The 25,260-nt window shown below is 43.0% G+C and overlaps 1 protein-coding gene across 2 annotated transcripts in view; it reads left to right on the plus strand.

Annotated features, from left to right (window-relative positions):
* Window positions 1–25,260, plus strand: part of LOC117220622 (uncharacterized) — a 222,974-nt gene that overhangs the window by 42,484 nt on the left and 155,230 nt on the right. For both annotated transcript variants that reach the window (XM_076518792.1, XM_076518793.1), the window contains exon 2: window positions 13,835–13,867. In XM_076518792.1, the coding sequence (XP_076374907.1) occupies window positions 13,835–13,867 (33 nt within the window). The remainder of the gene's footprint in view (window positions 1–13,834; window positions 13,868–25,260) is intronic.

The following is a 25,260-nucleotide window of genomic DNA, read 5'->3' on the forward strand; positions in this document are numbered from 1 at the left end:
TACTTTTTCCCGGGGAAAATACGATCGGGCTTCTATTATCCGAACAGTCGATATCTGACACCATTTTTGACATGTATGCCGTACATTTGAAAGCACAGGCTTTAAGATATTCCATATGCAATGGAATTTACTGTGCAAATCGTTAGTCCAGCAGTCTAATTAAGTGGCTGTTCTGTTATCCGAACCTTCTACTGTACTGAAAACTGCACAATTTACACAGTCGTATCAAAAAAAGTGTCTCAGCAGGCAAATTTTTATTTCAATACTTTATGCACCCTTTTCGAAGGAAACCTGTTAAAGATCTCCCATCACCTGTTCATCTAGGAGTTCATAGAACGCAGATATTTTTTAAAAAAGGTCCCGGTACAAAGTAGAATCCACGAGAAAGTGGCAAAGTAGCAAACTAGTCGGTGCGAGCCGAGAATTTCGTCGCTTCCGTTTGACCGACGTCGTGTTAATGTATTCTGCGGTGAAAAAAGGGGCTGGCGAGGGCAGAAAGGCCAAGGGGAAGGGACTGACAGTAAAGTCAACGGTTGCCGCCCCGGCAAAAAACGGAAATTGATCAAAATGAGAGGCACGCGGCGCAAAAACGTAAGCGGGAGAGCCGCGGCGCGCGGCGGTGGCCACGCATCTCGTGTCTTCGGCGAGTTTAGCCGGCGAGAACGCGATCGACAATAGACTTTCGGCGCAAGATCCTAATGATCCGGGATCGTGGGACGGCGATCCGGTCCTTTCCCGGGAATCCCGGCCGTGTTTCGCGTGCGGGACGAATCGCGCAAGAAACTGGGAAGAGCTGGCCGCGAAAGAACCGCGATCTCGCCTCTTCCTGGACTCCAGGCCAATTTAGTCACGAGGGAACACGGCCTAATAATCGCTCGTTCTCATCTAACTCCGTTGGAAAATACCTCTCGCGAAAATATCTGACGCTTATATTCGCTTTTCTTACGTTCGTTCTTCATTATTCGCGAACCCACGGCGCGTAGATTAGGGACGAAAATAACAAAATCACTTACGCAAGAGCAGCAACGAAAGCTGCAGACGTGCTCGTAAATAATATTCGGATGCATGTTTGTGTGCTATGAGAAACAAACGAGCGTCGATCGTTTGGGCAGTGCTTGTTATTTCTTTATTTTCAATGCAGCGTGCTGCTGAAAATAGGTAAACGTTCTTCGTTTTAATTTGCTTCCTTTTCATCAATTTTGCATTTCCTGTACGATTCATTGATATTTTAAAATCGCACGGTTTTTTAAACTTTAATCAGAGCTTTTTAGAATCTCTGAAAAATCGACTTGTTTAAATTATACAGTAAAAAGTTGCTCTGCAACGAGTCAGGCTTGATGATCTGGTACATAATCTGCTAAATGTGCAAGATTCATGCGTTTTTATATCAGTTGCATGAGACACGAGCTGCTTGACATTCACTTCCATCTGGAATAATTTCTTTAATTAAACAAGATATATCAAAATTGTTACATTCGTCTAATAACGTCATCAATCTGTGTCTCATCTACCAATGTTTGTCCCAAACGCACGAAATCTTCGACTTGCTCGCGTCTTCTGAATCGAAGCAGAGTTTGATTCCTTCGTTCTCGAATTCTTGGAATAAAAGGAAAAACACGAAATCTCCTGTTCTATCAGGAAAATGAGTCCCTCGCACCGTAACACCGTGCGAGACTCGCGACGCAGTTTCCACGCGCGGTCCGTTAATTATCAGTACTATCGATTTCTTCGAAATCGAAAGCTAGTTTGATTTTTCCGCGATGAAAGTCCGGGAACGAACGCGCAAGAGGACGCGGAACAAACAAAAAGTTGACTCGCTCTATCGAGGAAATGATTAAGAACGACGAAGCGCGCTAATGAACGTATGCACCTGCGAAAGAAATTGTAGTGCACGGGGTTAATAAGAAATGGCGTTCCCGGTGTGTCTATTAATTAAAAACGCGGCGAACCTTTGTTTTCCGCGTAGCGTCCATTTGCCTGCGCGAAAGTATATTTGCCTAAACATGCGGCGGCTCGTTCATGAAACACTAATAGCGCGATTATGTTCGCCGGCGATACGATCACAGTAATACGTGGGCGGGCGACCGTAATGAAGACTAATGGCCAGTTGAATAATACATTTCTTATATCGTGCGAAAAAAATGGATCGATGGAAAAGGAATCGGAATTCGGGACAGTTTTCCGCGGTACTGGTTCGCCTTTGATGGTTCTAATGCCGATGGATGTGTCCGTCTGGAGCGCGCATAAACGTTACGGGAGCGCGGCGAAACTCCGCGGGAAATAATCTTCGCGCGGCCATGAATGTTTAATTGTTCCGAGATCTGGTTAAATATTATAACGAGCCTGAATTACCATGGTGCAATTAAAAACGTGGAATTCCAGTTTTTCCTGCGGATCCGTCTTCATTACCGTTCAAATTACAGACGTTTCGCGCGCAATAGACGGAAAATTAATCCTGGGAATCGGGCTTTTTTGCCGGGGACGAGTGCCGGGCACCACGGCAGCCGCTTTGAACTCGGAACACACCGGCGTTCGAACACCGCGGCCGCAATTTGCATCACTTAGGTATGTTAATGCCGCTAGTTCGCGGGCCGGGGAGACGCCGCGGCCTATGTGCCGGCCGTTTGTGGGCACAGGGGGCCCGGAGACCGGTGATTTTGCATAAGCGCTCCTCAAATCGATGCGCTCTGTATTTAACGGGCCGGTCGGCCGCGCGAAAATGTGGCAAATTACGCTTTTCCGCTCGCGGTAGCGTTCAGCTCCTTCCTTATAAATTATAGCCGCTCTTATCCGACGGCTGATGCTCCCGAAAGCTAGCTGTAAATCTCTCCGCGGCGTTGCTTTTAATACGCAAAAACCGCGCGACTGCAACATTGTTTCCTGGTCTCGATTTAATCCCTTCTTTCGTCGGATTATGATCCGGACGCGATTAAACCGTGGCTAGAACATTGCCCATGCTCGATCCGCTGTAATTTTATGGCAAAGAATCGGACGGGAGCGCTTTTGCGCGCATTTTAAAGGGTGGAGCTTCTACTTTCATCCTGCCAAATCGTTTTTTCGAGAATGCATTTTGTTGCTTCGAGATAAACGCAAATGGGCAGATGATTAATTCGCGAGTGTCGTTTGCAGATTTGCAGATTTTAACCGATCTATGTAGCCCAACAAATTTTTTCCACAACTGAAACTACAATGTTCTTCGAGATTGAAGTCTCCCCTTTCGAATGACACCAAAACTGCCCTGATAAGATTTTTTTTACCATTCTGCTGCACTTCGATCGGGAAGTGTCCACTGGCGAAAACAACTGAAGAAACAAGCGATCTCTCATCGCAAGTACAAATTGAATCGTCTCTACGAAAACCGACAAATTTTTATCGTCATTCGAATCATAATGAGCGTCAAGATTAAAGTCTCCTCTTTAAAATGGCACCAAAAATTACCAGATTCGATCTTTTATCGGCAATTTATAGCCCTTCGAACTAAAAGTGTTCAGAAGCAATTAAAAATGATCTCTTATAAAGAGAATATATTCGAACGTCTTTACGAAGTCCACAAAATAATGTTCTTAAAGATCGAAGTCTCCTCTTCAAAATGGCATCGGAAAAGTCTACATACGATTTTCCCACTGCCTCGTGCGTCGCATTGAACGAAAAGCGGCCGCGGCGTCCCGCAATTAAGCGAAATAACATGGCTAAATCGCAGCTACTTTTGCAATTACCGGCCGAATGACTTCGTAAACAGCGTGTACACGGTTAGTATAGAAGTGAGAAACTTTCGCCGGATAATCCGGGGCCGCGATTCGTTCGCTGGCCGGTCGGATCAACGTCCGATGGTCGCGATGAGTCGACACGCTGCTTAATCAGAGCCTCGGCTCTCGATTGTGGATATTTAGTAATCAAGAGAACGTAACTTCGTTTCCAGCGCAGTGAAAGGCTTGTACACACACACACAGACACATACACACACACCGGCGACCACCGCTAATTGCTCGGACAGTCCCATAGAATTTTATACATCCGCGTCCCCCTGGCCCCGGTCGGATCTTGTTCCGTCCCTCTTTGTGCACGGCGCTCCATTGTCGCGCGGTTTTAGGCCCTCCGCGGCTCGGAACGATGGGATTATGAGAGGCAACTCGATTACGAGGCAGTATTTCATTCTCCGCTGTCGTCAATTAGGCCGTTTACGCTCTACGCGGCGACACCGTGCTGCCTCGATTAGGGCATTTACATACTGACGTTTCTCGAGAAGCCGCGAACGCGCGCGGATTCTCTCGGCCTCGTCCTCGATGTTCGTGTCGAGATGAATTGGTTCTCGAATCCGCTTGTGCGATGGATTTTTTTTAAAGAACAAATTTCGCTATACCGACGCGCGCAATAAATTGTTGTTTTCGTTGCGGCGATTACGGTGAAATTTTTCAATAAAACCGATGGCTATTACCGGTGCTGCGGATCTCTGCGCGAAATCAACACTTCCTGCATCAATTGGAAGATGTATGAATTATGTTGATGCTTGTTTCCTGTTCCATTAACTTCAGCAAGACGACGATAATGTACAGTTTAATTACCAGTGTTACGGATTTTTATATGAAAGCAGCAGTTCCTGCATCATTCGCGCGAAATAGGAATTAAGTTCACATTTGTTTCCTGTTTAATTAACTTCAGTTGGATGATAACAGTATGCCAGTGCTCTTAAATTACTAGATCGCGAATCTTTAGGAAAAATAGACGGTTTCTACATAAATTTTAAGAGACGCGCGTAACATAAATAGATTTTATTACTGTAACATAACCGGATTTTATATTATAAAAAAAAATAAATCGGCGAAGTAAAAACTTATGAAGACCTTTTAAAGGGATTTAAATATATTGTCACGTGATTGAATTAAGAAATACATTTTTATCAAATTTCTGTTTTGCATAAAGATCCGCAGTCTGAATGTAAGATCAACGTTCCAGTATAATTAAATTATGTTTTATGATAGGCTAATATTAATTCCAATAGAGGCTCTCTTATCTGAACATTTATTTTTACAATATTCTGACATTCAAACATTCTATTACATAATCATTGTATTATTTAAATATATTATTACTTAGTAGAGAACTTGATTGAAATGTTTAAATAGCAGATTATTTTGGTATTAGGATATTACAAAAATAAACCTCCAAATAAGATATAATAATAAAATTAAATAACCTTATATATATATATATATTATATAATTATTATATTATAATATAATATATATGGTAATAATATATTAATATAATATTATTATAATATTATAATATAATTATTACAAGAATTAAAATATATTAGAATACATTAGAATCTATTACAAAAATTATTATTATCTGCAATTGGTACAACGTGGTAACAAAACTAATATTCCCAATCACTTCTAACTGTTTCATTGTTTTGATTCCACCCTCTCGTCCCAACGATAAATCTGCATTAAATCCGCAGTCTAGTTATTACAAGCCTAATTTATTTGTATTCGAAACGGAGATGCGTGAAACAATTCCCGCAGCAGTTTAATAAATCCGACGATGCTTCGAGCAGGGGAGATCCTTGTTTCCTCGGAGGATCGGCAGGAACTCGTAGAACTCGCGTAGCTAATCGTAGAATCGTACGTGACCGATCGACTGTTGTCCCGTCGATCCCTGTAAGCCGGACCGTGAACGGAATAGGTGTCGAAGACCTCGACACGTTGTCGCGTGTGATTTTCGCGTCGACACGCGTGCGTACCTGCCTCCCGGGACGTGTCCATTGATCATTCAATCGGGGAGATTGCGTAATCCAGCGGATTCGATCGGAACGCCGCGTCTTTCGTTCCGCCTTCCATCGCTAGATCTTCGCTCTCGCCGCAGACTATGTAATTACACTTGGAAAGGTCGTCAAATGGAACCAAAATTCCACTCGGTTTCGAATCCTCTGTGCTCGAGAACGCGTCTTTCACCGTCGGAATGGACTCGCGTTCGTTCATTTTTCTGTCGAATCGGGGAAAAATTGTTGGCTGTTGGTGTTTGAATTAATCGGACGATATTTTTATCATAAACTGTGACAAAAAATAGCAAACATATTCTATAAAAATACTCGTACAGAGTACGTTCATCGATTAAACAACTTTTAAAACGATTTTTTTTCGGTGAAAATGAAATCGTTCTCGCAGAGTTTTGTACGATTTTTACAAATTTTTTAAAGACAGCGTTAAATTTTCCAGCTGATGCAAAATTTTCGAGGAGATATTAGATTTTAAAGAACATATTTTACAGGCAATGTAATAGTTTAGAGGCAATGTAATATTTTAGAAAACGCCATCAGATTTCACAGACAACGCACAAATTTCAAGACAATGCCAAATGTAAAAGACGTCGTTACATTTGGCAGAGAACACAAAATTTCGGAGGCACTGTCAATTTTTAAAGACGTTATCAGATTTGACGGACAACGTAAAATTGTTAAGACGATGCCAAACTTTTAAAACAACGCAGAATTTATAACGTCAAATTTCGAAGGCATTGTTGAACTTTAAAGGAAATACCAAATGCTGCGGACGAAATGAAATTGTTACGACAAATATCAAATTCGACGAACGATGTACAACATTATAGACAACGCTAAATTTCGAAAACACCGAATCGAACACGTCGAGGACTAAACTAACATTTCCCGAGCGTGTCAATCATCCTAACCGGACAATAAAAGTGTCCAGTGCCTCGAAGACAATTGATTATCTCGTCGATGTGAAGCTTGCGTAACGTGGTTTTGCCGCGCGCCGTCCGATTAGTATAATCAACATGATGACGGCGTGTAATTGGTAGGCAAGAATGATGTACGATGCTCCCGATACCGTGCGTCTCTTTTTTTCTCTCGATAGAGGAGCGAAATAGAGTACATAAAACGAGGCAGGAGAGAAAGAAGATAAGATAGTCGACGTTAGACACAAAATGCCGCGTCGAAGAGAGATCGACCGGTCGCGTCGATCGGCGGGCGGTCGAATCGCCGAATCATGAGTCCACCGTGGTCCCGAACCCCGTCTCCTAGATGTATCAGTGTAATTAACAACAAACAATGCCGGTGAGACGCGCGCGTTCGATATCGTGTATTAATCGATTAGCCAGCTCGCCGGGCCCCGGAGATATGCGCCCGGCGAACTGGTTGTTAATCATCGCCGCGGGTGCGTTTGTACTTCTGACGTTCTTTTTCATCCGTGAGAGAGAAAGATCAAAGCCGCCACTTTAGTATGATTCGCCTGAAGGCTCGCCCTAACCATCCTCGCGACGCGTATCAGGGCCACCGTGACTACGCCACTTCCAGGCTACATTGTACTTGCTGCCCTGACTGATCGTGTTTCGATTAATTTTTTGCCGGACTTCTGCACGCTCTGTTGGCCGTGGCTGCAGCTCGAACCCGGCGGAATTCTAATTCGTTGGAATTCCGATTCGAAGGTACTCTAATTCGGACTGAATCCGAATCGAAAATTCGTCGATACGTTGATTTTCACGGATTCGCGACTCGTGAACAAAAAATTCTCGAATCACCTTCGATTAGTTAGAATGATCGACTCGATTCAAATGTTATGTTCAGTTTTGTTAAACCTGTCGATCCCGATCGGAAAATCCTCGAAATCGATGATGGAGATGCTGTATTAGAGAGATATAATAAAAAGCTGTACTAAAAACAAATTATTAAAAAGCTATATAGAGAAGCTGTATTAGAAGCAAATTATTAAAAAGCTATGTTAAAAAGCTATATTAAAAAGCTATATTAAAAGCAAATTATTAAAGAGCTGTATTAAAAAGCTATATTTAAAAAGCTACATTAAAAAAAATGATTAAAAAGCTACATTAAAAGGAAAGTCTTAAAAAGCTGTATTAAAAGGCTATATTAAAAAGCTATATAGAAAAGCTATATTAAAAGAAAATTATTAAAAAGCTACATCAAAAGCAAATTCATAAAAAGCTTTATTAAAAAGCTATGTTAAAAAACTATATCAGAAAGCTATATTAGAAGCAAATGATTAAAAAGCTATATTAAGAAGCTATATTAAAAAGCTACATTAAAAAAAAATGATTAAAAAGCTACATTAAAAGGAAATTCTTAAAAAGCTGTATTAAAAGGCTATATTAAAAAGCTATATAGAGAAAAGCTATATTAAAAGAAAATTATTAAAAAGCTACATCAAAAGCAAATTCATAAAAAGCTTTATTAAAAAGCTATGTTAAAAAACTGTATCAGAAAGATATATTAGAAGCAAATGATTAAAAAGCTATATTAAGAAGCTATATTAAAAGCGCAAATGATTAAAAAGCTGTATTAAAAAGCTATATCAAAAAGCCATATTGAAAAGCTATATTAAAAGCTACGTTAAAAGAATATATTAAAAAGCTATATTAAATGCTACATTAAAAATCTATATTAAAAATCTATATGAACAAGTCACATTAAAAGGTATATTAAAAAGGTTCTACAATACCTCACGTTCGTTTCAACTATTACACTCGACAAATGGTGTTTCATTTCCTAACCTAATTTTTCAACGAAAGTATTTACCTTGCATGAAGATTTGCAGCTAAGAAGTGATCAAGATTCGGCGAGCAAGATCGAGGGAGTTTTGCACAACATCGATTCACCAAAACATTAGAGATTCTGGTAAAGAAGCCGCAGGCGATCCGTGCGAAACTTAATTCCTTTCCTTTCCAGCGGAACATCGGAATCATTAGGGATTATCGATGACCATCAATGTGGAACAGCCTACGAGCCGCCATCAATTAGAGTTAAATAATCGCCGAGCGTTGTCCATTCGTTAGATCGCTTCCGGGATCTCTTTTGCCTCCTACTATCCGTTCTTAAACTCCGTTAAACTATTCGCGAACTTTACAAATTCGTCATTAGAGAATCGCTTAATTTCCCCTCTATTAACTATCACCTTGACAATTGATGGCCCTCGTGGTTCTCTATAGAACTTTTAAATGGGCTACGAGTGATGTATTGTTTGTTATAAAACGAACTTTAACGCCGTAACGAGCTTTCTGGGATTCTATATTATATTCCAACGAGCGATGAATGACCTGTTATTTGTTATAAATTGAACCTCGATGCTGCAACGGGGTTTATGGGATTCTATATTATTTTTCAATGGCCGATGTATCATTTGTATTCGTCGTGAGCCAAATTTCAATGCTTTAATGGGTTTTCGAAGTTCTATACAATTTTTAAGGGGATGATGAATCATCTGTATTTGTTATACACTGAACTTTAACGTTGCAGCGGGGGTTCTGATGTTTTACGCAATTTTTCGATGGTCGAAGAACCATCTATATTTGTTATCAATCAAATTTTAATGCCGACACTCTTGTTCCATTGAGTTTATTCAATCAGCTTTAAATAAATTTGCTAACCAGCATCGAAATTATTTTTAATGTAGAAATATACAAACATGATGTTTCATGTTGTTGTAAACTCGAAGCAATTTTAAACTTTTACCGATACTTAAAAACCGAAAAAAACGGTATTTGTATATTTCTATTTTCTATTATTTCTAATATGGAAATACACGAACACGACATTTCGTTAAGTTTTCGTTTCAATATCTAAGAGCCTACAATCATTCACACCACTGCACATGCAACTGTTCTATCATTGCACGTTTGATCGCGACCAGATACGTTCGAGTTTCGCGGCGACCCTCGAAAATTCCGCGAAGGTCCCGAAGGTCTCGAATGTTTTCGAAAACCGTGAGTGGAAGCAGTTTCTCTAAGCGGCCGCCTGTAAAAGTAAAAGTGGCCAAATCCGGGCCCGTGGTTTACGAATGCAGCAACGAAATAGGCTTGTCAGCGAATGATGGATCGTCCCGCGTAGTACAGTTACGTCCCGCGAAAGCGAACGATCGACTTCCGGGGGCCGAAAGCGAGGAGAGGAGAGGAGCGGAGGGGCCACGGAATTCCGTTTCACTTTCCGGGGCCCGGGGTTCACAGTTAAATCGGCCGCTAATTGTGCCGGCCACGGGCCCCTCTCCGCGTTCGATGATGCCTGCCGGTGTGTGTCGCGTTAATTGCCCGAGAGTTAACCAAGGCTCCTCCTCCTCGACCCCACTCCCCCACGGGACACGGGATGGGTCTCGCGCGCGGAAAGATGGATGGATTACTTAACACTTGTCACGCCTCGCTAATTAACATTCAGTGATCTCCCTCTCGGAAGTCGTCCCGCGCCTTCACCTCCTCTTTGTCCTCACGAAACGCAGCCGGCCGCCACCGGCAGGTGGAAAGTCGTTTAATATTTATCGACTATCGCGTGCGACCCCGTTGCCACCTCCGCGGGCCCGGCCTGGGCCCCGGCCGAATTAAGATTCGTCGCGGCGCGTATCGGTTCGCGGGAAATATTAGAATACGACGGCGACAGTGTTTGCCCGGCCACCGATTGTCCTACTCTGTTTCCGCTGCTCCGCGATACTGTTTTTCGATCCTAATCGGGGACCATAAATAACAGTTACGTCGAAAAATCGATAGGAAAAGAGTCACCGATAGAAAATCGATTTTAAATCGCGCGGAGGGCAGTCGTCCTTAAATTTGAAAGAAAATTTAAAGAAATGAAACGATTGCAGATAAAAAGGTGTTGCGGTTGGTAATTAATGGTTATAAGTAAGTAGAACTTTGTTTAATTACCAACCATTATAGATGACGAAAATAGTTTCTGGTTAGAAATAACATCATCATCGATGACGAAAATGTTAATTCGTTACGAACAACTATCGTGTGTACTTGACAAAAAATTGTTGTTTATTAGCGATCATTACAAATAATCAGAATTATATATCGGTTACGACGAATCACTATCGATCTGTAACGAATCGAACCATGGCTCGATGATGAAACCGGATTGTCAGCAGAGAAATCGTGACAAGAACAAGCGTGAAAATCAGATTTTTCTGTCAAACTTTCTGCGATGCAAATGATTACAAAGGCTGCTGCTGAAGGAGAGTTTCTTGATTGCATGATCCTTTAGAAATCGGAGACAAATCGTTTAAGATTCGTCGATTCAGATTACTGCCTAGTTTTCGATGGCGGTAGTAGAAGCCGGCTGTCGACAACTTTCCTCCGGGCTGGGTCGGTGGTCTAGAAACGTCCGTGTACGTCACTGTGCCGCGATATCTAATGAGGCTATTAACACGCGCTGCACCACCGAAGAAACTCCGTCGAGCGTTTATGACATCCGATGACCTACCTAGCGGCTTCTATTAGAGCCGCACGACCGCCTTGAGTGAGACATTTTCCAGCTCCTGCTAAGTCGATCCAGCCTGGCATCTCCTGCCGTGGACATGTCGTTAAAACTTCCCGGTTTTTGCACGGTGCCGGGCGAAACTTGGCCTGCGAACGGCCGACAAACGATCGGACACTCAACGGCTCGGTATTCAAACGCTGAAACACTCAGACGCACGAGTCATCAAACGCTGAAACACTTAACTCGATATTCAAACACACAAATCATGGAACGCTCAAACATTTAACAGCTTGATATTCAAACGCTTAGATACTCAAACGCACAAATCATCAAACACTGAAACGCTCAACAGCTCAAACATTCAAACGCTTAAACATTCAGACACACAAATCATCAATTGCTCAAACACTTAACAGCTCGATATTCAAACGCTCAAACGCTTGACAGCTCGATATTCAAACGCACAAATCATCGAACGCTCAAACACTCGATAGCACAAACATTCAAACGCTTAAACACTCAGATACATAAATCATCGAACTTAATAGCTCGATATTCAAAAGCTTAAATACTCAAATGCACAAATCATTAAACGCTCAAACACTCAACAGCTCAAAGATTCAAACGCTTAAATATTAAAGCGCACAAATCATCGAACGCTCAAATATCCAAACGTCGAAAATCTCGAACGCTCAAATACTCAAGCACACAAATCATCAAACGCTCAATTAGTCAAATGCTTAAACACTGAAATACTCAAACTCTTATATATTTATCGGACAAATCATCAAACGCTCGAACACTTAGCAGCTCAAATATTCAAACGCTTAAACACTCGAACGCTCAACCAATCATATGCTCGAACACTTAAACGCAGAAATTCTCAAACGCTCAAATACTGAAACGCTTAAACACTCAAACGCGCGGATAATCAAGCGCTGAAATTCCCAAATATTCTACAACGAAAGACTTAACTCTAAAAAAGGCTTACCATAACCAGTTCCACATTTTTAATTTAGAAATGATTTCTCTAAAGTGATTTTTAAGATCGTTGAAATTCTAGAAATACTTTCGTGTACTACCACGAGATTACTGACATCAGTCGGTACATCTGCTCTGTTTGGAACGTTTCCATGATCCGTCAGGAAAGACGCTTCTCCTACAGCGTTCTGTTGTTCGATACTAGATAAAGATATTCCCCTATAATTGATCCAATCTTTCAGCAGCCAATTATCCCCATCGGAGCGCAAATTGCCAACAGTTTCGCGGCCGGTGGAATTACTTAACGGAGAAAGAAACGAAGAAAAAGAGAGAGAGAGAGAGAGAGAGAGAGAGAGAGAGAGAGAGAGAGAGATAGTAGAAGGCCTTTATTAGATTCCTCCTCCGCAGGATGAATTATCACGGCAACGTTCGCTGTATGCAAATTGAAAAAGATAATGGCCACGGGGTTCGCGAGTGTCATTTCGATCGGTGATTACACCGCGCAGTCATTACCGACGGATCACGGTCGTTCTCGAATCGTTGCGAACAAACCATTCGACTGCATAATCATACTTATTTCCTGGAGGAATGCGAAAAAACAGGGAAACGCATTAGAACCTAACAATCGGGCGAAATTAGAGAATCTCTCTTTCTCCCGATCTATGGATAGCATTCAAATGATCCTGTCTAGGCAAGCACCGACAACGATCACTATAGTTTCCATTCATAGTTCTCCGAAAGCAATTGACTTTATCCGTAAAATATTCCAAGCGTCGGATCTACGTGAAATACGGAAATGAAAACGATCAACTTGTTCCTTAATTTTAAAGTCATTTTTATCGAGCACTATTCGATCGACACAAAATGCAGTTTGTTGGGTGCATTTTTGCTGCATTTTATCACCGTTGCATTTACGTCGTGTCGTTCCACCTGAAATATTCTAGCTTTTAAAAATGCTTAACTTTGAAACCATTGTTCCTCTGTAGCGCCATAAAGATAATCCATCGAAATAAAATGCAGTTTATTTAGTGCATATTTGCTGCATTTTAATACAATTGCATTTGCATTGTCCGTAAAGTCTGTATTCTTTCGTCAAAGGTATTCTAGAGTCGACAAATTCTCGACTTTGAAATGATTTAATCGAATATTAAATGAGATAATCGATAAAAGAAAAGTGCAGTTTATTAAGTGCATATTTGATGCACACATGATCACCGTAGCATTTACATCGTCCTTTCGAATGAAATATTCTGGCCTCGAAGATTCTTCAACTATAAAATAATTTAGCTTTAGCACCACGTAAAAATATTTATTTTAGACGAAATGCAGTTTATTATGCATCAGATAGCATTGTCACTGTTCGTAAAATAATTATCCTTTCGTCCAAAACATAACCTCGGAAATTCTTCGCCTCTAAAATAATTTCTCTCGAGCGCCGAATGCGGTGCACGAAAGAAACGATATGCAGTCAGTTATTGGATGCACGTCAGCTGCAACAAGCGCGACTTTTGCGGGCCGCCGGCTGTTATTCCCGCGGAATTCCGCGGGATGAAGCACAGCCGAACGAAGAATTCGGCGCACGCTGGTAGAATGCGTCCCTTATCGACTCATCGTTCGGTTTTTCTGTTTCAGACTCGTGCGAGCCGGTTGCGGACCGACCTTACGGTGAGTGACTCACGATCTCAATCTCCTAGAAATTACAAGCCGCACTTACGCCACCGGAAAAAATACCGCGGAACCTTCTACCAGCCATAGTCAGAGAACCCGGCGTGTCTTCCGTGAAAAAAAAGTCCGGCCACTTATTACGCGAGCGATCCGAGGGCCGTTTCCATTCAGCTCTCGGCCGTTCGCGGAGGTTGCGAAACCGAACGATGTAACGGAGAAACGGTGGTCCACCCGATACTTCTTCTTCGTTCCAGGCCCCGGCTCTCGTTTTCCCTACTTTTTCATCGCGGGCCCCGCGGTTTATGCAAACGCGTAAATTAGATCGGATTCGCGGAACCGGCCGCCGTTCCAGATAGAAAGCTGACTTTGCTCTCGCTTTCGAGCCGCTCCGATCGCGATATTTCGTTCCTCCTCATCCTTTTGATTGTTCTTTACTGTTCACCATGATTCGCGAGAGGTGCGAGGGAACAAATTTTGTAACAGTGTTTTCATTTGATCGAGTTTCTTGCACATTTGGGAACAATTACTGTTCGATGGGAATTGATTAGAACGTCTCTGCAATTTTTACACTTGCGAAAATATGCTGCGATTTTTAATATCGAAGAAGAAGATATAAAGAAATCGTGCTTTTTAGGGAATGCAACAGAAATTGCATGCAATTTTATGCACTACTCGTGGAAGCAGTCTTTTAAAGTTTATAGTGTACAGCATGGTCGAGACAGTCCTCGTTCTTCGTGCCTAATCATCAGATAGCGGATTTGGCGCGTTTATGGCAAAAAGACGCTGATGTATGAAATTACAAACACTGACAATGCTGTTGCAGAATTTTTAACTCACCAGAATGATTAAAAGAAGCAATTTTATTTGATTTCTGCTCCCCCAGAAATCGTCGCGTAAAATTGTTATTCTGCTCAAAGATCCGCACTCCATTTAAAAATTCAATCTATTCAATTTTTTGCCATAAATGCATAAAATCCTCACTCTACTTCCGAGTCTAACTTATTCGTGTTTGCCACAAATGCATGAAATCCGCAGTCTACTTATCAATGTAACTTATTCATTTTTGCACATAAATGCATAAAACTCGCGGTCTACTTACAGCGGTATCTCCATTAACGAGGTAATAAACAGCATCGCCGAATAGAAAGATCGTTCGAAAAAGTTCCTGAAAGGAAACCGAATCTTTTAGAACGCAGTTTGAAACGTCGCCTCGCGACGCGCGAGCACCGTGTAAAAAACGGGGCTCCGTAACCGGGAGATCGGTGCGACAAAGACGCGAATCATCCCCGTCTCCGTGTCCAGCAGGCATCGTGATCCCGGTGGCTAATTACTGAAAAAGGTACGGGACAAATCGCATCGGCGGATCCGTAGAGATCCACGGCGATCCACCGCAGTGGGGTGTAGATGTCGGAGTGGCAGCCCGTCTTCTTGTTGACATCAAGGGACGTTAGGGGGCGGTAAAAAGTCGCGCAGCATCCGGTCGTCCGTCGTCCGCGCGAGCAGTCGTAAAATTCAGCGTTATGCGATTCGGGGCCTGTGTTTTGTCCCTCTTTCGAGATTATGATTACCCCGGCAGCGACCGTGGCTAATATCACGCAATAAGCACGCTGCCGCCTCCGAGAAGACGCCGTCGGACCTCCCCCAACCTCGCTGTCTATCTGTATCGGGGAACGGTCTGCCGGCTCCTTTTCCCAGCCACGCTGCTTCGCAAAACTACGCGATCGTTAAATTCTAAGATCGTTCGTAGCCTAGGATCGATCTAGCTTACGCAGCTTACGGTCTATTCGGGATTTTTCTGTTTTCTCTCAAAGCGTTTTCTCTTTCGCGTGATAATTTTGCGTGATTGTTTTCGAAAACGTACGAGTTCAAACGTCTCCAGGTAGCATCGCAAATTTTGTTCGTATTTGAGACTACGATGTACTTCAAGACCGAAGATTCCCCTTTAAAATGGTACCAAAAAGGTATATATACGATTTTTTCTTACAGTTCTACGGTACTTTGAATGAATGATAAGAAATAATCAAAGAAAAATGCAGTCGCTTATCGAAGATACAGATTCGCGTGTTTCTAGGGAGCTTAACAATTTTTTTCCATGATCGAAACTAGAATACGCGTCAAGATCGAAGATTCCTCTTTAGAATGGCACCAATAAGGTCTACATACGATTTTTTCTCATCGTTCTACAGTATTTTGAATGAATAGTGTGCATGATAAAAGAAATAATCAAAGAAAAATGCAGTCGCTTATCGAAGTTACAGATTCGAGTGTATGTAGGGAGCTTAAAAATTTATTTCCACGATCGAAACTACAATATACGTCGAGATTGAAGATTCTTCTTTAAAATGGCTCTAAAAAAGTCTACATACGATTTTCTCTGACCATTCTACAGCATTTGGAACGACTAGTGTACGCGATCAAAAGCAATTTACTATAAAAGCAGTCTCCTTTACCCTGTCAGGTTTCACATCAAAAAATTTATTTCTCTACAGAAGTCACCACAGTTTTAAACACCGAAATTCCCCCTTTATAATAGCGCCAAAAAATCGCGCGTACGATTTTTTTTCTCTCTTCTACAGTACTTCGACCAAAAAGTGCCACTGAGCTAGACAGTCTTTTTTACCGAAACTCGGAGCTCGCCAATCGCGATTAAATTACAACAAATCATCCGGCCGCATTAAATCGCAGAATTTCAGTAATTGATCGACGCCTCCTTTCGGTGCAATCGAGAGCCCATTAAAAGATCAATTACCCTATCGCCGACGTAGAGAAGCCAGCGATGTTTTCTCCAATGTAACAGAAAAGCCCGACTCGTTTCAAACAGCTTCGGAGATGTTCTCTCGCGCGCCACGAGGTGGCCAGTGTAAAGAGGTAAACTGTGGGCCCCTGGTGTGTCGGGGGGCAAAGGGTCCCATCAAACGAGCCGCGGGGCCCTGCGAGGTCATCCGGACTTTCCTGGAGCGACTTCATCTTCACGGTCTATTCGGCGGACGCCGCTGGAATTTCAGGAGTCGCCGCGGCGAGCTGATAATTTTTATTATGCGTTTCATTCTGCCCCGGGGTTCAACGGCGCGATGATGCACGGGGAATATTTATTGGTCGATCCCGGCCGGTTTACACCCGTCTACGGGGCCCTTATCGGCACAGCGAACGGGGTCGTTGCTAATGCAACAAATTTCGTAACGACCCGGTTCGTCGCTCGGCTATCATCGGACGATAACTAATTCCTTGGCGGAGGGATCGTTCCAGGAGCGTCGTCCACGGCCTCTCCGGTTGTTATTTAAGCAACCGGGATGGCCGATTAAGTGCGTTTATGAAATGTTTCCGCGGCTCGGTAGAAAGACATTAAGCAGCAATTCTCGCGTTACGGCCCCGGCAGCAAGTGATCTTTATGAATTTCTCCGGGACGAACCGTAACAGGTACGGTATTACTCTGTCCCGGGATTAAAAAACACATTCTTAGATTGTAGTTTAATATTCTTTCGGCTCGGCGCATTCCCATTGTATATTAGACAGCTCGCGATTTTGTTAATCTCCGAGCGGAATTTTCGTGCGATGGCCGTAAAAGCAATCTCTTTCTGCGGGAATTGGCGGAGATAGGGGATTCAAGCGAATTGGAACTAAGAAAGACACTCTGTGATTGTAGTGGAGCATCTTGTTGGTTCCGTTAGTTTCGTCGTTCATTAAATACTTAATTAACTTTGGTAATCAAGCGAGACGCGGTGGTATCGCAATGAAACTAGGCTATCTTTCACAATTTTTCCTGAGAGAATCGATGAAGATAGAAGAGTGAGACGAATTTTAGTCAAAAAGGACACTATTAGATTGTATTAAACTAATTTTTTAGCTCGATTATGTTTACCGTCCATTGAACAATTCCTAATGTTAGTTTAACGAAACAGAGGGGGTTGCATCGTAAAGCCTTCGGAATTAGGCTAACTTCGAGAATTTTTTCTGACCAAACTATACGACATAGAGGAACGCACTAAGTTGCGATCGAAAGAGGCATTCTTAAGCTATAGCAACATATTTTCTTTGTTCGATTCTTCCCACTATACGAAACACAGTTCACGATTTTATGAACCTCCTCCGCAAGGGATGATTTTCGCGACTGCTAAAAACGAGGCGCGTTCGTCAATTTTTCGAAGACGTGCTTGGCATCGAGCGAGACACCCTTAAGCAGCAATTTCAGTGAGACAACCAGCCCCTGGATGGCACGATAAACATTGCGTTTGCTTACCTACGGCACCGTTTTCGAAGCGATCGTTCTCGATAACCGGGAGAGAGATGATCCCGAGGAGACAGATCGCCGGTAATGCGACCTCGATCGGGCGGTACCCGCTGAGAAGGTCGCTGGTAGCAGGCGTTGATCGAGAGAGGCAAGAAGATGAAGAAGAAGAGAAGGAAGAAGAAGGGGACAGGCTGAATACAAGAGTAGCCTAGTTGCCTGTCGGCGAAGACACCCGGATGATCGAGCGATGTTATTTTAAGTTTTCCGTGGGGGCTCTCCCGCCTTATCCTAATCGGCTGTCAGCCACCCCCGTGTCTGGGGTCGCAGGCCACCCCCGTTTACACGACGTGCCGACACACGCGGGAAGCTGCACGGCCACGCGGACGGAAAACCCCGTGGAAGAGGAAGAGGCAGCGGGACCCCCCGCGGACCAGATTCGCCCCTTTTTGCCACGAGGAGGATTCTCGCGCGGGAGTCATGCCCCTCGAGGGGTTGCCGGATTCAAAACGCTTTACACTCTCATAACCGGGACCTGTTGATCGCCTGGCACCAACGAAATCGCTGCCACCCCTCGAAAATCGCGCTTCGTCAGCGTGCTCGCATACCGCAGGCTTTTTGATCGTTGATCAACCTTGATGTTGCCTTTCAGCTGACTCCGACTACCACTGCTTCTTAGACGGGATGAAGACTTTTCGGGACCTGTGGATCGGGGCAACATTTTATACGGATTAAAGATAAATAATATTTTGTTCGACGCTGTCGAAAATTATTCGATCGATTAAAAATGTGTCTATGTAAAAATAGGATTTTATTCGTACAGGAATTCATACGAAAAATAATTGGTTTCGATGAAAATGATAGAGTAGAAAGTGTTTTTTCATAGTTGTCACATACGTTTTTATCGTATTATCTTTTTTTTCAAGTTATTCGGATAAAGAATTCTTCGAATTATTCAAATGATTTAGATTGCATATATATATGCAATCTAAAATTCAGTGTAATACATCATAACAAATTTTTATACTCATCGTTTCTTTGCAAAATGAATGAAATAATCAAATAAATTGGATTTCATTTCTATAATATTTCCGTATTATAAATTGCCATATGAAAATTTAAAAAATGACAAAGTGAATGGATTACTATAGTATCTAAAATCGAGTATAACGCACCATAGCAATTTTTATAGTCGTTCTTTCGGTAGGATCGAACGAGTGAAACATTCCACGAATTCGGTTGAAATGAACATTCACTGGCTGGATCGTTGAAGTTCACCTTGCAAAATTATGTTTGCTGAAAGGAAGGAAGCAAGTATTGGCCTTTTCGAAAACGATTTTCAAGAATGGCTTCGCCGGGAACCGAAAAATTCCGTCTCCTACCAGCTGCCTGCGCCATTTCCTGCTCGGAGAGTGCCTACCGTAATCATTATTATTCGCAGCCAAATAGCCGGTGGCTCTCCCGGCGCTGATTGGCCTTCCTATCTCGAAAATAGCAATTCTGGCCGAGCCTTACTGGCGCATTAAGGCTCGGGGTTAATCGTCCACGGTGGTATTGTTCGGAGGCTGCGCCGTCGATCACTTTCACGGAATTACGAGCCTTTTGACGCTGCTTCGGATCTTCGCGCGAATACATTATCCTCGAACAATGCAGACGGAGGGACGGACATTCGGATTCTCTTGAGCGTCGCTTTAAAACAATTTAACCCATTCGCGTGTAGCAACGAGTGAAGAAGACATCAAACATAATTTACTGAATTGAATGATACTTGTTACTAGACTGCGGATCTTTGTGCAAAATTAAAATTCTATCTATGTTAATTGTGACAAAGATAGGCTTTAAAAATAGGATAAAAAAGGGTCTTTCTTTCTTTTTTTTTTAATGCTAGATTTACGGAACCCGTCAAAATGTCGGATCACTAATTTTTTGATTTACGATCATTCACATCAGTTCATATGTTACTTACGACAAATGATACAACAATAACACTTGTTAAAAATCAGAATAAATGTCTTACCGTTACTTTTATAAACTAATATAAAACAGCTGTTTCTTGTGCTCTGTAAATCTAGTGTTAATGTCGTTAAATATTTGTAATATATACAACTTAATTTTATTAATATCGTTAAATTCTTGTAACATCTTTACAGTTTTGTATTTGACCTGTTCATTTTTCAAATATATCTTGCGAACCTATTAATTTTTCTGTTGTTTCTAGTGTAACAGCAAGTAATGTAATTAATTCTCAAAAATTGAGTAATCAGATGACAATTTAAATAGTCTTGTATTTAAGATGACTTGGTCATCGCAGTACGAAGGATACAATAAGTCTAATAAAATACATAATGTTGTACGAAAATAGTTACACAAAAATATGTAAGGTTATGTCAAGGTTATGTCAAGTAAATATGTCTCTCATTGGCCACTGTTTTTCATTAATAACTCGTAAACAAAGCCGCGAATTGCATTCACGCTAAGGAAAAAGTTACTTCGAATGACCTCAGAAATCCCTCATTTCCCTGTTGTACAATAATTTTGGGACACCCTGTAGAACCGGATGCACAAACATATGCAAAAGTGGATGAGACAAGAAAGAAAATAATCTGACTGCGAAAATGATTGCACAAACAAAGGAGTCGACACAGACGCTAATGAAATAAAACGCGTCGGGGTTGAATCTCCGCGAAGATGCGCGAACAATTCTCAGAATCGTTCTTGCGCCGCTCGTGGCAACGAAACGAGCTGTCAAAACGCGTTCCGAAAATCGTTTCGACAAATCAAGAAAAGCCTGGGTCATCGAAGGAAACTGGATGGGCTCCTCCCCCAATTTCCTTAATTTTCCCCGGCGAACCCTTCCCGGTTCCCATAGCAGTCCGGCGCGCTGCCGAGAAGCACACATATTCTTCAGTCACCTAATTTAATTCCCACCCTGTGGTCTCCGAATTAGCCGTGGTTGGTTCGGCAACCCCCTCGGAAGAGCAGATTAAAACGTCAAACGGCATTCCGCAGCTGTTTCACGCGGTGCACGCCCGCATACGACTTCCGCCAATTACCGGCTCGCTCGGGGAGGAGAGGAGAGCGGGGGAGGGACAGAAAGAGAGAGAGAAAGAGAGAGAGAAAGGGACAGAAGAGAGTGAAAGAGAGGGTGGGCGAGGCGGCACGATGCACAGCGAATGCAAAGCACCGGCAAGGTCGCGATTCCGAATGAAACCGAGTTCTCTGCTCCGTCACCTTCCTCTCGCAGGTAGTCGAAACCGTCGGCGAAGGAGGATGAGAGGGACAAAGAGAGAGAGAGAGTGAGAGGGAGGAGAGCAGAGGGCCCCGGGCGAGGTCACCCACCCTCTTCACTCCCCCGCACACTCTGATTACCCGCAGCCGGGGGCGGGACACACTGTAATGAGCATCGAAGAGGTGCTCAACCTTCGACTCGCTGAATTTTCCCGCTCCGAATTGCAGGAAATGGAAGGAGATCGACCATAGAGCAACCACCGTTCGCCTCTTCAAGGTATTACATTCTCCTCGAGCCTCGTTATGGAGGAATTCCTTCTACTCTGCAACAATTACCGTCGGACCATCTGAATTCGCCTCTCCCTCCGTCCCGTCGACCCTTTATCTACCTCACGGAATTAAACAGCACAGTTTACAGGCTGAACGTTGCGCAACGTCTTCCAGAAGCGAATAATTAAGCCTCGAAGACCGATGAAGTTTCTTTGTCGAATTTCGCGAGAGGTCCGCAGGAGGAACGCTTGAACGGTCGAATTTTGAAAATGCAGAACTTTGGTTGGAATCGAGATACAGCAGTGGGACTTCTTTCAAATGAAAGCTGGAAGGTTGTGGTTTAATGGAAAAATGTGGGGAACGAGCGACTGATTGGTTCAGGCCTTGAATATATTTATCGAAGTTCACCTTTGTTCGGAGCGTCTGTCAGGTCGTGCAAATGAACTTTACCGAGGAGGGTGGACTTAAACGAATATTTTCAAGGTTCTGATAAGGCTATATTAATACTCTTTATTTTTCTCGTAATCTGCAATGTTTTATCTTCGATTTAAGGCAAATTTCGTTATCCTATCTCCACTTTAATAAAAGTTCTGCAATTTTCTAGAAAACCCTACCATTTTACGAATTTCAACGGGTAGATAAACGTTTCCAAGAAAGATCAATTTCAATTATTATTTTCGAGATCGTAATTGAACCTGCATTATTCCTCCGTAATTTTCCGTCAATCTGCAACGTTTCGACTTCGATTCAAGACCAGTTTCATTATCCTATCTCGTTCCCATAAAAAGTTCCGCAATTCTCTGAAAAACCCAACTTTCCGTCGGCCGCTAAACGTGTAGTTGAACTTTCTCAACAAGGGTCAATTTCATTGAATTTTTTCAAGGTCCCACTTAACTTCGCATTCCTCGCCCCTATTTTTCCCTTGATCTACCACTCTTCGACTTCAATTCGGGACGAGTTTCATCGCCGTACCTCCACTCCATCAAAAGTACTGCAATTTCCCGTAAAATCCGACCGAATGTACCGAGCGACGCGATCGCCGCGACGGTTAGGCTACCATTTCATTGTTGCGGAACTTTCATCCACCGCGTCCCGAGGCGAATCTCGCCGTCTCTCGAACGGATCGACAAGTGTTTTACCGTTTCCCGTGAACGTCGATTCCGGGAACCCCTCGGACCCGGTTGAAATTTCTCGAATTTTATATGCACGAGAAACGTTTCCGAGAAATTTTTTATACCCGTCGCGTACGATCTCCCGCGGGCCTGCGAACCAATGTACACACTTTTCTCCGTTACGTATCGGAATGTGCAGTACGTACAACATACATAGAGCGGCCCGATCGGCAGTTTGTCCCGTTACCGTGGCTCTCTTTCTTTCCCCGGGAACCAACACACCGATGTCACCGCGTTGGTCGCGTTCCGTCTCCACGCGAAAACTCGTTTGATAGAGGAGACGCTCGTGAAAAACCGTCCCGGGAGCATCTCGCGAGTCCTTTGACTATTCCGGAATGGTCAACGGGGTTCAACTGGTCTGGACTGACGCGCGTCACTCTTGAATCATCGCTGCTCATCCACTGGATGGAGACACTATGACTCTGTTAATAGCTTCCTGCTACCCCTCGAGCGAGCCTCTTCCGCATAATTTTTCGAGCGATCACGATCCTGCATTTGCAAGACCATTTGGGCATGTTACCCGAGACGATTATGAAGTTCACGGTCGGAATTCGCTGATACAGAGATACGTGATTTCAGTTTAAATCTGACAACACGAGTCATTGTTTTAATTGAAGGATGCAGCTGATCGACTTTGTTAATTAAAATCGGTCGAAAAAGACAACTGAACTGTGTTAAAATTTGTCAAAGGAGACACCTGATTAATTGTCGTAACTGAAATTAGTTAGAAAACATAACTAAGAAATGTACGTAGTTAAGCCAAATTAATTAATTTATAAAATTTCGTCGATCAGTCGAAGAACTGACTAATGAATGTGCCTAACCAAAATTCGTCAAAGAAAACAGAAGACCTACTATCTTATTTAAAAATAATTGATGAATTCAACTAAATAATGTGTTCAGCTAAAATTCATCAAAGGAGGCAGCTCTCTGACCTACTATTTTAATTCAAATTAATCAAAGAACTCAACTAAACAATGTGTGTCGAAAATATGCCATAAGCGACGCCAAGAAAATTAATACCCATCAACGCCAGGTATCCTAAAAGAATATACAGGGTGTCCCAAAAATGTCTCGCAATCCGAAAGTGGCGGGTTCCTCGGGTCATTCGAAGCAACTTTTTCCTTTACAACAATTTTCTCCGAGGTACCGTTAACGAGTTATTAACGAAAAACTGTGACCAATGGCGATCGAGCCAATGAGCGGAACTGGGCTTCGAGCGCTGGTTGGCTGTGCCGCTTCGCGTCAGCCGTACTCGATTCTTATTGGTCACTGTTTTCCGTTAATAACTCGTTAACGGAGCCTCGGAGAAAATTTTTGTAAAGGAAGAAGTTGCTTCGAATGATCCGAGGAACCCGCCATTCCCGGATTGCGAGACATTTTTGGGACACCCTGTATATACATCCTGACGACACACTGGACATTAGACAAATTGACAGAAGACACATTAGACATTCGAAAAAATCGTTCCGACGACGAATCATCATGCTAACGACAATCACGCGATTAGGATCTCGTATACCATCCACGGAAATCCGCGTAAACTTGAATGGCTGGATCGGTGAATGGCGTCCGTAAACACGGGCACGTAAAGTAGAAACGTCTGTATCGGCGTTATCGGCACGATCTCGGCGATAACAGGCCCAATATCTGTTCACCTTCGTCACCTAATGTCAAAAGCGTGTATCGCGAGGCTACCTGGTTATGGCGTCGACCCTGAGGTCCCAGCGTTTTCGGTGGAGGCCAGTGTCATTCAGAGACAGTCCTCCACCGGCTCCATTAGAGGTGGCCAGGCCCCTCTGATCGTGGAAGCGGCCGCAGAAAAAGAAAGCCACGGCAGCCGCCGCAGCAGAAGTTCGGTTCGTCAGGCAATCTCATCATAATAATTCCCCGATGTCCTACGCAAATTCGGGGGTTCCGGTGGAGCTGTGACGAGGGACAGGTAGCCAGCATCCGGCAGTTATCTCGTTCCACGAACAGGCACGTAGGAAGTCCTCCTGCGCTCGCAGGTGTCTCTATTAGAGAGCTAGGCTCTTTCTCAGGCTCCTGGGAGAAGGGAGATCAGAGTGTTCTTCTGTGGAGGATCTGGCTGGAAATAATTCTGGACGTAGTGTCATCATCCGTTTAGCGATGTACGTTGAAATAAGTCGACTGGGTTGACCTGCAGTGCTGAGAAAAAATAACTTTGGCGTAGCTGTTTGAATCGGACAGATGAAGCAGCATTTCTTGATAAGATGGGATGCTAAGATCAAATGAGTCGATAGTGTCGCCATTGCGGAGAATTTGTCTCAAAATATTTCTTTGGAGATCCACTTCGAGACGTATATTCAAATAAATCTTCTGAGTTAAACAAGGAAAGTGAAGAATGAATAATTTTCAAGTCACCGTTTGCATCAACGATCTACAGTTTTATAGAGGAAATGCTAAGAAGAGATGAGTGCACTGTGTCACCCTCGTTAAGGATATAATTGAAAATAATTGTGAGTGTACTATGAACA

Source organism: Megalopta genalis, chromosome 2 (assembly GCF_051020955.1).
Source record: "Megalopta genalis isolate 19385.01 chromosome 2, iyMegGena1_principal, whole genome shotgun sequence".
Lineage (NCBI taxonomy): Eukaryota > Metazoa > Arthropoda > Insecta > Hymenoptera > Halictidae > Megalopta > Megalopta genalis.